Below are 15,473 nucleotides of genomic sequence, written 5' to 3'. Positions count from 1 at the left end.
CCTCAATTCCAAGCCGCAACAGTTCCACATACACATTTGTGCTTGAACGCTGAGACGTTTAATAATATAGATGCTTAATATTTCCCAGAAATTTCCCAAAGTTTTCATCTAAAGTAAACATGTGAGATGTGAAGACTTGACATGTCTTATCCCTCACATCATAAAAGGGGGAGAATTCCAAGCTTTCATGGTGAGAGCATCCTCATTTCAAACATAGATTTCAATGTTTATTTTTCATGTAATTAGCTTAATTTTTTTCACACACTGCAACCTATTTGAACCTGTGCCATTGAACCTTTCTTGCCACAAATGCTAAAATACACATTAGAATGTAACTTTACTATAATTTCTAAGATGTACTGTGGAACGTCACAGGCTGACACTTTTTTTCCAGATACATTGAAGACATCCCGACAAAAGATACCCACACGGTCACCCCTATGCTCACAAAATCAGTTTTACTGATGTAAACATTCACAAACGGTTGTGAAGGCGCAAAGATGTCAGGCTCAAATCTGCCGCTGCAGTTTTGTGTTTTCCATCGCTGCAGTATTTTCTATTTGTTCACCTCAGTCACACAACCCCATCTTTTCACACCTCTTTGCTCATCTTTCATCTTTCTCACCACTCTGTTCTCATCTCCCTTCCTTCTTTTTTGCCTCCTACTCGGCCTCCACTTCAAGGTTGGTACTGACTCAGTATATAAGTGGTTCCATACAGCACTGTTACATTGTAACTTGAGAGGAAAAAATATAACTCCTGTTTATCTCACAAGAAACCCAAAGGAAAGAGTCAATAGAGTCAATATTAAACCAATAATAAAATACATGACATACATGAATAGAAAAAGAACAGTTCAAAAATCTCACCATCATCTTGGAAATGGGCCTATAAATAAATCAGCATTGAGAATAAAGAACATTTTGAAAATGAAGAATAGTCATTTTCGGTTGCACCGACATTGAGGCTGTGTTCAATACCTCAGCTAATCATTGCATGTCTTCCAACGTCCGAGTTGATGCGTTAAATCTTACATGCTGCTAATTATGCTAATATAGGGTCACTTGAGGCATGAGATCGAGACAAAATATTCTCAAAGATGAGATTCTATTGATGAACAGTAATCACATGTCGACATCCAAAGTGACTCCTTCTCCTCCTCCTCCAATTCTGGTGTAAATTGACACATATTTAGAGATTTGTGAGCATGTGATTTATTACAAAAAATTGAGAGTTCACAAATAAAATGTTTTTTTTTTCAAATGCCTTTTACGACTTGGTCAATTGTGTGCCGATTTATGAATATCCATGGGTATAGTTTTAATATTACATTCATCCCTACATGGCAGACATCGCTATGTATTTTTTATCCGTCCATTCATTTTCCGATCCGCTGAAACACACAGAGTTGCGGGGGGGGTGCTGGAGCCTCTCCCAGCCGAGAACATGCAAACTCCACTCAGGGAAGCCGAAGCGAGAATTGAGCTCAATACCTATGCACTTTACAGGCAGTCAAAGGCTTTCAAAACAAATTATGCAAAATGAAGCAATTTGTGTATAAAAAATTGATCTTTCTTCACCTGCCATTATCAAATCAGGACAGTCTGCCAATTTTTATGATGTGGGGGACAATAGAATAAATAGTGCACTTCATTGTCAACTTTGTTTATAGAATGATTTGATTTGCCTTCTTGTAATATGATGTCGTTTTGGATTGGATTGGATTGGATTGGATATGCCTTTATTAGTCTCACAGTGGAGAAATTTACATTTCACAGTTCATTTCACATTTCAGTTTTAGAGCACTTTGAATGGTGTGGTGTTTGAATCGTGCTCTCTACACAAACTTTCCTCGGTGCAAAACAAGCATGTCCATATTTCAATCACAGCACTTTTGTTTGTTCATTGAACTGTATCCAAATTAAGCCTCAATTTCTCCACCTTTGAAACTGTTGCAGCACTTGCATGATCGTCTCGCAAGACTCAGCCTTTATTAATCCATCGTTCATTTCCCTTCTGCCTGCACCAAATTACCGCGGCACACAGAAGGGCACACATGCGCATGCAAACATTCATCATCCAAATCAAACTCTGATAAGCACATGTGACATATTTGCGGCGACCTTTGAATTTCGCTCAAACCGACAATTTCACAGATGCATATGTGGACGCACATACGCCCATAGTGTATCTCAATGCTCTGGATTAGAGATACAGATTGGAGATTAGGGCCAGCGGCGGGATTACCATGCACAATCCTCACAAGTCCCGAACATCCTGAAGTGCCTCTCGCCTGATCATCTCCAATGCTGATTGGTACATTCAGACCAAAGGGGTTGGGGTTTAAATCATTGCACTGATATTTGTTCCATAATCCTAAATTAGCACTCTCAAAATGTCATTAGCGATGAGAATTTGCATTGTTGTCTGTTCTGGCTCTTCTCCGTTTATTATCTGTTCTTGTCTTCCTCTGTCGGCTAATCTTCAAAAACCCACTTCCAAAGTCCTCACAGCCTTATTAGGTGATTTAATAGCCTCAGTTCACCAATGCGCTCTCAAAAGTGATCCCATCGCTTTTCCTTGGTCAGTTTTATGGATTCATTTTCAGACAGATTTTAATAAAGTGGCTAGAACTATCCACTTAGCTGAAAAGTCAAGGGCATTTTAGTACAGTATTAATTCACTAAGAAAGTAGTCAAGTCCACAATTGAGAATATTGACAAAAGTGTTATTTTGTGGGGCTCTGAATGACATTTGCAACAACAGGAAGGAGTGATTCAACTGCAGACCATTATCTTTATTGTGCGGGAATTTACATAAAAATGAGACGGACAAGAAAGGTTTTACAACAGAACATATTTGTGCTTCATATTTTGAAAAAGTAATAGGACAATTGGCCACTCTGGTAAGCAACAGCCAGGTGGGCATGTATGGCTGCCAAAGAAACTGCTTCTCTTGTTTTTATCGACCATATGACTGCTGAGAAAAGCAGCAAGATAAAGTGTTTCAGGCAATATTTTCTGCTCATATTCAAACAGATGCTTAGCAACTCATCACTTCACAGTGCAAATGGACAGTGACCCAGACAATACTGTGAAAGTACGAGTTCCATAAGGCAGAGAATGTCATAAAATGACCGAGTCAATCACCCGACTTGAATTCTCTTAAGACGTGAGTTCTTTTCATTTAAAATCTGTTGTGGCAGCATTTCGAATGGCTAAAATGAAAGAAATGTGTCCATTTGCCAATATCTATGGGCCCAACTACATCTGTTACATGCTGGAAGGTTGCATTAGAACAGGAGCAGGCAGTGAGAAGACATGGCGTTAGATTCCACAGAACGTCTATGATGGGGGTGGGTGAAGGACTGGGAGAGGTTTTACTGTATTGATTGCTGATTCACTCACTACATCTCTTACCTGGATGGTCGGGCACACTTTGTTTAAGAAATGAACAAGATAAATGTTATGTTTCTGTGTGTACGCACGCACGTGTGTGTGTGTGTGTGTGTGTGTGTGTGTGTGTGTGTGTGTGTGTGTGTGTGTGTGTGTGTGTGTGTGTGTGTGTGTGTGTGTGTGTGTGATATTTATACTGCATATCATGGGTAGTGAAAAGTCAACTAAAATTCCTCGAAACTGATCGACTTGAAAGGAAATTAGCTTTTAGCATGAATACACAAATGAATTTCACCTTCTTCTCAACTGAGTTCATTTCCCCGGCCGCTCCAGGCGCAAATAGACATTGACCTTAATAAAGCTTCATTTGAACTTGATAGATGTTGCAAATAAACAACCGAATGAATGTGTTATGCTTCCAGAACAGAATTGGACTCAACAAACAGACTTGGATGAAAGTATACAAAAATAAGTATTTTACAGCAAAAAATGGAGCAAGGACGACGACAAAGTGCAAGTAATGATGAATGACACTGAAATTACCGACCGAATCATTTGTGATTTCCTGTATTTGTGTGTGCTTTGTTTGTTTGGTAGGTGAATGCCGTCATGCCATTTGGGTGCCTCGCGCTGCGAGATGGGCAGACTTATGATAGCATATCCGATGTGACGGACAAATATGAAATTGGCCAAGTCCTCCGGGCGTAAGTACTGAACTATAAACCTTTGTGTAAGATAAAATAAAATAAGAAAACCTTTATTTGTCGAACAACTGGGAAATTCCCATTTCACAGCAGCAAATTTAATGTCTTTTGACCCATTTCTCTTCTCCATTGTTTAATTCATTGACATTCCCAGTCATATAAACAGTATACATGAAAAGGAATAATGAAAAGTGAACATTTGTGAGCAGCAGTATGGCTTCATGCCAAAAAACAGTACGACAGGTGCAGTGTTTGCTTTAAGAATTCTGATAGAGAAATACAGAGAAGGTCAGAAGGAATTGCATTGTGTCTTTGTAGATCTGGAGAAAGCGTATGACAGGGTGCCCAGAGAAGATCTGTGGCATTGCATGAGGAAGTCTGGAGTGACGGAAAAGTATGTCAGAGCGGTGCAAGACATGTATCATGACTGTAAGACAGTTGTGAGGTGTGCTGTCGGTGTGACTGAGGAATTCAAAGTGGAGGAGGGACTCCACCAGGGGTCAGCTCTGAGCACCTTATTATTCGCTATGGTGATGGAAAAGCTGACAGACGATGTTAGGCAAGAATCTCTTTGGACCATGATGTTTGCAGATGACATTGTGATCTGTAGCGAGAACAGGGAACAGGTGGCGGAGAAACTAGAGATGTGGAAAGGAGAGGAATAAAGATCAGTCGCAGCAAGACGGAATATATGTGTGTGAATGAGAAGGATCCAAGTGCAAGAGTGATGCTACAGGGAGAAGAGATAAAGAAGGTGGACAATTTTCAGTACTTGGGGTCAACTGTCCAGAGCAATGGAGAGTGTGGAAAAGAGGTGAAGAAGCGTGTCCAGGCAGGCTGGAGCGGCTGGAGAAAAATGTCAGATGTGATGTGTGATAGAAGGGTTTCAGCTAGGATGAAAGGAAAAGTGTACAAAACAGTGGTGAGACCAGCCATGATGTTTGGACTGGAGACAGTGCCACTGAAGAAAAGACAGGAAGCAGAGCTGGGGGTAGCAGAGCTGAAGATGTTGAGGTTTTCTTTGGGAGTGATCAGGTTGGATAGGATCAGGAATGAGTACATTAGAGGGACAACTCATACTAGAGGCTTTGCAGAGAAAGTCAGAGAGGCCAGACTGAGATGGTTTGGACATGTCCAGAGGACAGAGAGTGACTATATCGGGAGAAGGATGCTGAGCCTTGAACTGCCAGGCCGGAGACCGAGAGCAAGACCGAAGAGGAGGTTTATGGATATGGTCAAAGAGGACATGAAGGTAGCTGGTGTGAGAGAAGAGGATGCACAAAACCGGGATAGATGGAGGACATTGATTCGCTGTGGCGATACCTGAGGGGAAAAGCCGAAAGAAAAGAAGAAGACATGAAAAGGAATAATGTCGGGAGCTCCAATTTTTGTGGGGGATTAAGAATCTTGTTTTTTTTTTTTTTTTTTTTTTTTTTCAGAAGGACTGATTTGGTGATACAAAGACCATTAAGATATTTATTCATGATCACCAGCCATTTAATTTTTCTCATTGTTGTGACGTGAAGATCAGTGCTGCTTTTCAGTCTACTGAAAACCTATTGCAGCTACACACATACTCACTCACACGTGCATGTGCACACACACATACACACACGCCTGGTCATATGGCAACCTCAGCATCTGGCCTCAGAGATTTGTGCAGATCTTTTATATAACACATAGAAGGCCAAACTTAAGTGCACTTCATCACGTGGAGAAAAGAATGTCTGCATTGTAATCGTTCTGTTTTTTTTCCTCAATGTTCAACCAACATGTATGAATTTCACATTGCGCAAATGATCATCTGAACATGATTTTCTCCACTGCCTTTGTACAGAAAATTTGAGATTTTTTTTCATCCTGCACGCTAATGCTTATTATTTTATTTTGAACCTTCACAATTCCATATTTTGCCATGTTAAAATCAGAATTTCTTTGTTCTGTGTCAGGGAAATAAATTTAGTAGGATTCTAATGCTAAATTCAACTAATGCTGTCAATGCACTTGTCTTTCTTGCTGTCTCCTTGTTGTGACATAGGAAGGAGTTCTGTGAGCTGTGCCTGGCTCGGGAAAGACAAACCAACAAAGTCTTTGTCTGCAAGAAGTTTCTCAAGAAAGATGGCAGGAAAGTCCGCAAGGCCGCCAAGAACGAGATCATGATCCTGAAATTGTACGCAGTCCATCTGTGGACAAAAGCACGTATGACTGAGAAGTTGACAAAGCGAAAGAAAGAACACATTTGAGATTATCTTTCTGGTCTATATTAATTCTTCTAGCAATAATAAATAAATTGTGTATGAGGTTAGCAATTCACCACTGCGTCCCAGCACATTCAGGTGTAAGAGCTCATTAGATGTCCTATTTTTCTTAAAGGAGAATTTGTAACCCCTTAACCCTCCAAAAACACTTTTGGTTTAGAGTCATTACGACTCAACTATAGTATATGATGTAAATATGATCAGTGACTACATCAGCCATGTCTGGCCTCCATCATGCGCCTCTAATAAATTATAATGATGCACTGAAGTAAAACAACCAATCTGAAACAGAAGTGATGACTCAGGAGGTGTGACTCATTTGCCACAGAAGCACCATTTTCATAATGGACCATTGTTTGAGCACGTAACATTACCGCTTTGAAGTTGTTTTTGAGGGGCAAGAGTTTCCAACAAATGACTGCCACCATGAGAGTCCCGCCTTTGTTGTTTTTCCTCAGGTTTGCTGGCTTCTCGCATCACAAATTAAAGGCATCGGATTGGGCCAATGACATTGGGGTTGTTTTTCACACATATTTATCAAGTTATAATCAAACTCAGAATTACTCTGTAGTGAATAAAATGAATAAATGAATTGGGAAACAACCTTGCCTAATCAACTAGAGACACCGATACATTACTCTTATGACAGACGAGTTGGTATCTATCTATAAATCTGACTCATTGAACACTTTTCTAGGGTCAATCACCCAAACATCCTTCAACTCATAGATACATTTGAGACCCGGAAAGAATACTACATCATCCAGGAACTGTGAGTGTCTTGCTTTTCATGAACACTGTATGGTATCTTACCTGAATCTCGATGCATGCATGCAATGATTGGTGAACAATACAGTACCCAGAAATCTGTCAGCTCCAGGGGCCAAGCAGAGCATATGTTGTTATTACTTTGTGCTCTGATGTAGTCCTCCATTGCTGAGAGAGGTCTGCGACTTGTTGAGATATTTGCTTTCTCTAACACACCGCACTATACTCGTAGCCCCTGAAACGATGCTTTACCTTACTAGGATCGATATGTAGCCAGCCAAGCGTGTGTTTGCAACTTCTAGTCACGCAATAACTGCAGATAAGAGAAATCCGATGAATGGGCTTATTGCAGTTGCGCTTTCGGCTTTACAAGCACTCATTCTGCTTTGGGCAATGCACAACTGCCATCATCTATAGGCTTTTCAAAGACAGGTAATATTTCAATTGCTCATAGTGGTATTTTAGGGTTTGTGTAAAAATATTGTTACTAATAGACAATAGGAGCAAACTGCATGAAAGGCGATTTATGGCGTTACGTGTGGCTGACAGCAGCAATTTGGGTTTCTGCTCATGTTTGTGCATGTTTGTTTTCGCAACAGGGCTACAGGGGGAGATGTCTTTGACTGGATTCAGGACCAAGGCAACTACACAGAGAGAGATGCCTCCAACGTCATTAGACAAGTGCTGGAGGCTGTGGCATACTTACACTCTCTCAACATTGTCCACAGGAACCTGAAGGTACTCTGCCATTTTTCACTAGTAGCTTTGGCCTTCATGATCAGCCCATTAGTGTCCATTAGCCCTCAAATGTGCTTTGGTGGTCAAAGGTGGAATTTTCTTTTAGGCTGCACTGTATGTGGAATGGGTGGCCCACTGGTCGAGTGTTTAGCACATTGACTTCACAGTCCAAAGGTCATGGATTTGATTCCAGCTGCGGCCTCCCCGTGTGGAGTTTGAATGTTCTCCCCGTGCGTGTGTGGGTTTTCTCCGGGTCATCCGGTTTGCTACCACATTCCAAAAACAGGCATGGTAGGCTAATTGAGCACTCCTGTATGTGGAATGGAATTATTGAATGATACTACCGTAAGCTAAATACACAATGATCTCAACCTGGGCTTTTACCCCTCATTGGTAAAGTGGATGTGCAATAACTAACAATTGTTCTGTGGCCTCCTTCTTTATTCACTCAATTTAACAAACTGCACAGTTGGCACAAGAGCCTTTTTATAAACAAGATTGTCCAAAAAAAATGTGCTGATCTCGAAAACACCAATCACGTGTCCTGTATATTTCACAGTCGATTTTGGTTCTAATTCTCCTCGTGTTCAATTTTGCTCGAAATACGTGAAATAATTTGTGACCCTCCCATGTCAAATAGCTGGAAAACCTCATGTACTACACAGAAAACAACTACAACAAAGTAGTTTTGAGAGATTTCTACCTGTCAAGATTTGAGAACGGGCCCATTACAGAACCCTGTGGCACACCAGAATACTTGGGTAAGAGTTGTCTAAACACATTGAGACGTTGACATTTCGTGTTATTTTTATGGGATTTTCCATAGAACATTTTTGTAATTTTTGAATTTTATAACTAGTTCAGTTCTCTACCCGTGTAATTTACTTTACACTTTATTCCTATCTTTAATTTTCTGACTTCTAGACCCATAGCAAGGACAATGGATTAGCAATACTCTTTTTAAAGTAAAATGAACAGTTAAACCATGTGCTGGGTAGAATTCTGATCATGATAGGAGAGTATTAGGGTTGCCATCTATTCGTTTATTTTCGACCAAACATCATAACGTCCTCTCCAGCACCTGAAGTAGTCGCTCGCCATCGATATGGCCGACCTGTGGACTGCTGGGCTGTGGGTGTCATTATGTTCATACTGTAAGTCTATATCAATAAAAATTTAACAATTGCATTTTTTAATGTATAAAATCACAAACAGTGTTTTGTTTTTGTTTTTAAGATTATCAGGTAACCCTCCTTTTTATGATGAGACAGAAGAGGAAAACACAGATCTACATAATCGCATCATTTTCTGTCGAATTGTTGCTGGTGATTTTGAGTTTGATTCGCCGTACTGGGATGACATTTCCCCTGCAGGTACACGATTTTGCCACGCGATAGCAACATATATTTCCAAAGAGAATTTAATATCACATAGTGACCAGGTTTCTCACTTTGATCGATATTATCCCAACCTTGTTAAATTATACAACAATAACATTGCATATGCATGTCCTTGAGCCAGTGATAACAAAAGAAGAAATTAACACATATTGCATATGACAAAAGCTGGTCAACCAAATAATTTCATCCTATAGCCTCATTGCTGTTAAACTTGCTTGCATCAACTCTTTCAGCTAAGGAGCTTGTCTGTCGCCTCATGGAGGTGGACCAGATGCTGAGAATCACAGCACAAGATGCGCTTTGGCATGAATGGTATAAAGTGTTCATATCTTCACATTGTTGCAAATGTATTTTGACACACTACAAAATCTCACATTTAGAGTGTTGCTTTTGTCAGGATTGCAGGTAATGGTGCATCTGAGAAGAACCTAAAGGACGGAGTCTGCGCCCAATTTGAGAAGAACTTTGCAAAGGCCAAATGGCGGGTAGGAAGTCATCCTCACTCACCATCTCTTTACATAAAATGATGCTACTGGACAGATGATTGAGAAGTTAGAGCGATAGTAGTCAAAAGGTGAAAGCTGGAGGTCTAAAGAGTATAAGTACTTGTAGTCTAAGCTATCTGTAATGTTTTAAAAGAGTCAAGATACACTGACACCATGTATTTTCAGACCTTGTAGAAGTCAAAGTACTTACATGTGAGTACTCGCTGATACAAATAATCAATACTTATATGGTTATGTCGTGTTTTGGTCTGAATATTAGGGTCAGACTGCATACGGACTACAGAGACAAATGTAATTCCTGACAAATATACAAGTAGGAAAATGGATGCCAGGTTACATCTATGTTAAGTTTAACAGAGTACAAGACCACTCATTGAGAACACCACAAGCTATAAACAGGGTACCTGAGGGTATGATTTATCACACAACTCCCTTACATATATTTGACCGTCCTACCTTGAAGCTTTGTTACATAAGCGGTGCTGAAAAATTGAATGACCACTCCATTAACGTAATTGGTTCGATCAACAGCACCATCTAGAGGAGGAAAATATATCACACGTGCTTCATAAAGTTTCATTTACCCATCACTACTTTGGAATATGATCACATGATAAATTGATATAAGATTATCGGCCCCAAATTATAAATTAAGCTTGTAAAGTATCATTGTTATCAAAGCATCATTTTTTTAGAGTACAAGTTTGAAAACCTACCATATCAGCACCAATAGTTATATGTATTGGTTTTAGTGCATCACCCTAGAACACTGGTGTCAAAGTCAAGGCCTGGGGGCCAAATCTTACCCTCCACATCATTTTATTTGGCCTGAAAAATCAAATCAAGCATGTCATGATACTTGTTAAAGTCTGAACCAAAATGTCAAATTGTCCCATGTAAACCACAATTAGTCGTTAATCTTGATTTCAGATTTGAAAACTAGTTATTTATTAAAGTGTTGTGTGTTATGTCTGTAATATGTGGAGGAGATTAAACATTCTAATGGTTTCCCCAAACTCACAATGGCCTTCGAGAGGAAACCGTGACTACAATGTGACTCTCGCCAAAAAAAAAATGAGTTTGACACCCCTGCTCTAGAAAGTGTATGTTGGAATCAAGCGCTACTGTTTCATAATGTGACCATGTCAAATTTTAATATCAAGGAGATAGAATGGAAATATAACAATGGTATTGCTGACCTGAGAGCATCAGTAACACCCATAAACTGTTTTTCTTTTTCCCCCTCCATATAATTCCCAGGAGTTAAAGGTATTGTGATCATTACAATAGAGAATGGAATGACCGAGCGTGGGTGGAACTGCATTCAGTCTGGCATGAAAAAACATATCTCCGTGGCTGAAACTGCATTTGAATTCACTAATAGTCAAGAACTCATTGTGACGAAAAAAGCAGTCAGGCATAGGGTGTGTTGATCATATTTTGACTGGTGAAGGTCTTCTCACAAACTGTCCGTGCACTTTCACTTTGCCAGTCCCAGAGAAGATCCACTGTCCCACTTTTCCTTTTCACAGCCAAAGGTTCAAAGGGGTTGGCACTGCTCCTTTCCTACTCCTCATTTTAATAAGTTTAGTTTTACAAATAATGTAAGATCATGATTGTCAGTGGAGATGTTGGGATGTTTGTGTCGTTATGTTGGTGTAGAAAAGGAGGGAATAAAATGGAAAGGATCCAGTGGCACCACTCTGGACCATTTAAATGTAATGATTCAATATATAAGGACCCCTGTCATTCCTCGTATCAAAATCCACATTGCACCTTTATGTTACGATTATGCAAGTTAACTAGACGCTGCTTTATCATTTGAAAACCATTGCTTTGTCACTGTAGCTTGACACTTCCAGATGATGCATTCCCTGGTCTTGAAAAATCTTTTCAGATGCCACATTTTCCCTAATTCCTTCAGTGTTCACAGTTCAGGGTATCAAGTATATAAGGAAATAGGAACATGGGAAGATGGGGTGATTCACACCAGGATGAATTGTATGAAATCCAACTGGAAGTAAACACATGCAAAATTCAACTTCAAGCAAATCACATTGGAGCACTTAGTTTTTCAGCTTTGTCCAATAGGAATTGCACCAACGCTTCAATGTACTGTAGGACCAGAGGTAGTAATGGACCAATATTGTATGGAAGTAACTCTTGTGACATTCTTCTTTTTTTTACCCCTATCTTGCAGAAAGCGATTCGTGTCACAACCTTTATGCAACGTCTGAAGAACTCTGAGTCCGTTATTGACAATTCAGCTGAGGTGCAACATGGGGAAGATGCTGGGGACATAAAAGGAGGGCTGTCCGAGTTTACAAGTGATGAGGAGGGTGGCATGGTCACGCAGAGCGAGGGGGTAACAAGCGGTGTGCCTTTTGAGGTTATGGTTGAAAATAGGCCACCACACCTAAAGGAAGTCGAAAAACAGCAGGCGGTAGAGGTGCATCTTGAAGTTGAGGCATCCCTAGGCGGTGATAAGATAAAGAAAATGCAGGATGGTCAAAGCAAGAAAACAGACATCAATTTGAAAAACATACCATCTAAAATTACACCCGCAGCAACCACCGAAGTCACTAGTCTAACTGACAATAATTTAGGCCCTCATCTTGACAAGAAACTGATATACACCTCTCCTGATCCCAGCAGCAAGCGTAAAATGACCACAACACTTCATGGCCTTCCAGCCACAGCCTTGGCGAACACCACACAGAAGGGTGGAAATGACAGCAGCTGGTGTCAGACACAATTGCCAGAGGCAGTGGCAGAAAGTTCAGTGGGAAAATCAGCCACTCCGCCAATTGCGCCGGGAATTGCAGCTGATGTGGGTCGAGGTGATGGCTTAAGGGGTGAAGTAAGTCCCATGTTGAGGAGGGACAGGGATGCCAAAAAAACAGACCGATATAGTGCGGAGTTTAATATTGCCCGAGAAAGTCCTACAGCAGGTCACGGTTGCTACGCAATTGGCAGCTCTGCTAGTTTGGGCCGGCACGCCACACCATACAACAGGGACATTGGAACCATCGGCATGGGGATGGCAGGGTCCTATGGCAGTCCATATGGCACCTTGTATGCAAGTGGAAGAAGTGTGGGGATGTATGGGACCGGTTTACATCACGGAACAGTGAGCAGCAGTACGACAAGCGACTGGCAAATGGACAGTGTCATTGAGCAGATAGAGAAGCAAATGGTGGCAGTGCTGGAGAAGATTGAAGGAGACATGCCCTCGTTGTTGGAGCAAATCAGCGACTGCCCCGCAGAACCACGGCGCATCCGCAGCACGCACACCTCCCCTGCCGCCGCTCGGGTCCGCACCTCACATCACACCTCTTGGGAAACCTTGGCCACACCTCCGCCTCTTCCGACCTCTCCCAGGCCTGTGCCGCCATCCCTCCCTCGCCTTTCTATTCCTCCTGCGTCGTATCCTCCACCCTCCCCAGTCCAGGTTGCTGCACAACAAGAGTGTGGACAGAGTGAGACTGAATGTTCTGGACTTTCCTCCAGAGCTGGGGTAGCCAGAGGGTTAGAAAATAGGTGTGAATGATCACATCCAAAACATGTAACAGACGGGAATTAACTATGAATCACTGTATTGTCCAAAGAATGGCAAACCAGTCCAGGTTAGAGTTCTGAAAATGCATTGGAATCCATCCTATCAATCGGTCTCCCTCTTGTAGAGCAAGATTAGACATTATTGTTAAAACAGCACATCCACATCATCCCTTCAAAGATGTTGTATTGTTTGGTGTGGCTGAGATTTGACGTCTTGATGTATGTTTAGCACCAAAGTCTTATTGTTGAGTAAAATGTAATAGACAAAAGTACGTTGTGTGGAAGGTGTAAAGAGTATGTGTGTGCATAAGCATTCATGCGGAACAATGATTGACTGGTTAGCATCTATGCCTTCCGGTGTGGAGTTTGCATGTTCTTCCTTTGCCTGCGTGAGTCTTCTCCAGCCACTCCGGTTTCTTCTCACATTCCAAAAGCATGTGTGGCAGGTTAATGGAAGACTCAAAATTATCCGTAGGTGTGAGTCTGAACACTGATAGATGTGTGTCTATGTGCACCCTGCAATTGGCTCCCAACCAGTTCAGGGTACCCCACCTACTGCCCAAACACAGCTGGGATAGGCTCCACTATGCCACTAGACCAGGGGTCGGGAACCTATGGCTCGCAAGCCATATATGGCTCTTTTGATGATTGCATATGGCTCGCCGATAAATATTACATATTATAATACATATTGTCGTTTTTTTCGTCGTTCATTTCCCGTTGGGGCTGCAGTTGGCGGAAAGCGCAATTTTGATTGGATGACACTGACCTAGAATGGCCGAAGGCGCCATGTTGATTGGATGATAGTGGCCGTCATGTTGAAATAGGTAAACGCCCCTTTAAATGAGCCCAACTTGTGCACTTCAGCGTGAATGCACCGGAGCATTAGAGGAGAGAAAATGCTCTGATTCTAATTTGCAATGAAACAATACCATCGATGAAACAGTCGAATGTCAGTGACATTTTAACAAGCCCCATGTTAACGTTAGCATCGACATACTTCTGCGAGTAGATTTTAGATAGTAAGTGTGGAAGCTTATGAGCCGTGTGCAGGCTAGCTAGCAGTAAGTTCGCCTCTGGACCGGCAAATTGAATTTCATTCCGATCGTTTTCCTAGATTTTTACCAAACACGAGGAACGGAAAACCATCCATGTTAACAGTGAGTACTATCACAAAGTTATTTTAAATAATACATTCTGATATTTTGTTGAAAAGTAGCCGCGCGTGCGCGCGCGCATGCGAGCGTTTGTATGTGCGCGCGCGCGTGCGTGTGGCTCTCGCTGAAAAACATTTCTAAATATTTTACTTTTATGGCTCTCGTAGTCAAAAAGGTTCCCGACCCCTGCACTAGACCTTTGTGAGGATAAGCAGAAATGGATGGATGGCTGGATGGATGGAGGGACGGACGGACGGACTGATGGATGGATGGATGGATGGGTGGATGGATGGATGGATGGATGGATGGATGGATGGATGGATGGATGGATGGATGGATGGATGGATGGATGGATGGATGGATGGATGGATGGATGGATGGACATATTTACCTGTGCATTATTTGCTCACTATTCAACATCATCATTCTGCATTAAATCCACATTAAGAAGGGTGATGAAAATGCACAGATTGGGGAAAAAAGTACTAAACCAGAAATGACAAACCACAATTTGAATGATGTCCTGCAAAACTGTAAATACATTTACTGTTCTGTAACTGGATTTCCAACTCATCTTATGCTGTGTGTTGTGAACACATGTTAACGTCATTAATCAAGACTTGCTAGTCCTACTTTCGTCCTTTTTAACGGTAGCACATTGGGATACACATCAAATTGGCAGCCAACCACCACTGCAAGAGATTTGTTCTAAATGACCCTTAAATACACCTTGTCAGTTATCCACAAATCTTGATTATTTGTTTAGGAGAAAGAGATCAACGTATTTTATTTACTATGAGAAATGTAAGAGAAATATACATTTTAGTCAGGCTTTTTGGGGTCTATCTTACCATGTTATGTGCTTTTCTCTTGTTTCAGTCTACCCCATTTTAAATATATATACCTTGTCCGTCAGCCTTTTAAGAAAAATAAAATGTAATATTATCTTTACCGATTATATTTTGGTGTTTTGATTTGGAGGTGATAAA

General features: G+C 41.2%; 1 protein-coding gene across 3 annotated transcripts in view; it reads left to right on the top strand.

Annotated features, from left to right (window-relative positions):
- LOC148903102 (uncharacterized) overlaps positions 1-15,450 on the top strand; it is a 47,326-nt gene extending 31,876 nt beyond the window's left edge. For 2 of the 3 annotated variants that reach the window (XM_088996444.1, XM_088996435.1), the window contains 10 exons: positions 3,993-4,099; positions 6,138-6,269; positions 7,055-7,129; positions 7,725-7,863; positions 8,504-8,624; positions 8,942-9,017; positions 9,100-9,236; positions 9,497-9,575; positions 9,661-9,748; positions 11,970-15,450. In XM_088996444.1, the coding sequence (XP_088852570.1) occupies positions 3,993-4,099; positions 6,138-6,269; positions 7,055-7,129; positions 7,725-7,863; positions 8,504-8,624; positions 8,942-9,017; positions 9,100-9,236; positions 9,497-9,575; positions 9,661-9,748; positions 11,970-13,319 (2,304 nt within the window). In that variant the 3' untranslated portion in view covers positions 13,320-15,450. The remainder of the gene's footprint in view (positions 1-3,992; positions 4,100-6,137; positions 6,270-7,054; positions 7,130-7,724; positions 7,864-8,503; positions 8,625-8,941; positions 9,018-9,099; positions 9,237-9,496; positions 9,576-9,660; positions 9,749-11,969) is intronic. The other variant, XM_088996453.1, reaches the window with a different exon arrangement.
- Positions 15,451-15,473: the final 23 nt, after the last annotated feature.

Source organism: Hippocampus bargibanti, linkage group LG01, assembly GCF_051943395.1.
Source record: "Hippocampus bargibanti isolate YZ-2025 linkage group LG01, ASM5194339v1, whole genome shotgun sequence".
NCBI classification, from domain to species: Eukaryota; Metazoa; Chordata; class Actinopteri; order Syngnathiformes; family Syngnathidae; genus Hippocampus; species Hippocampus bargibanti.
Note: the sequence above shows the minus strand (reverse complement) of the source record. Positions and strands in the feature narration are given on the sequence as shown.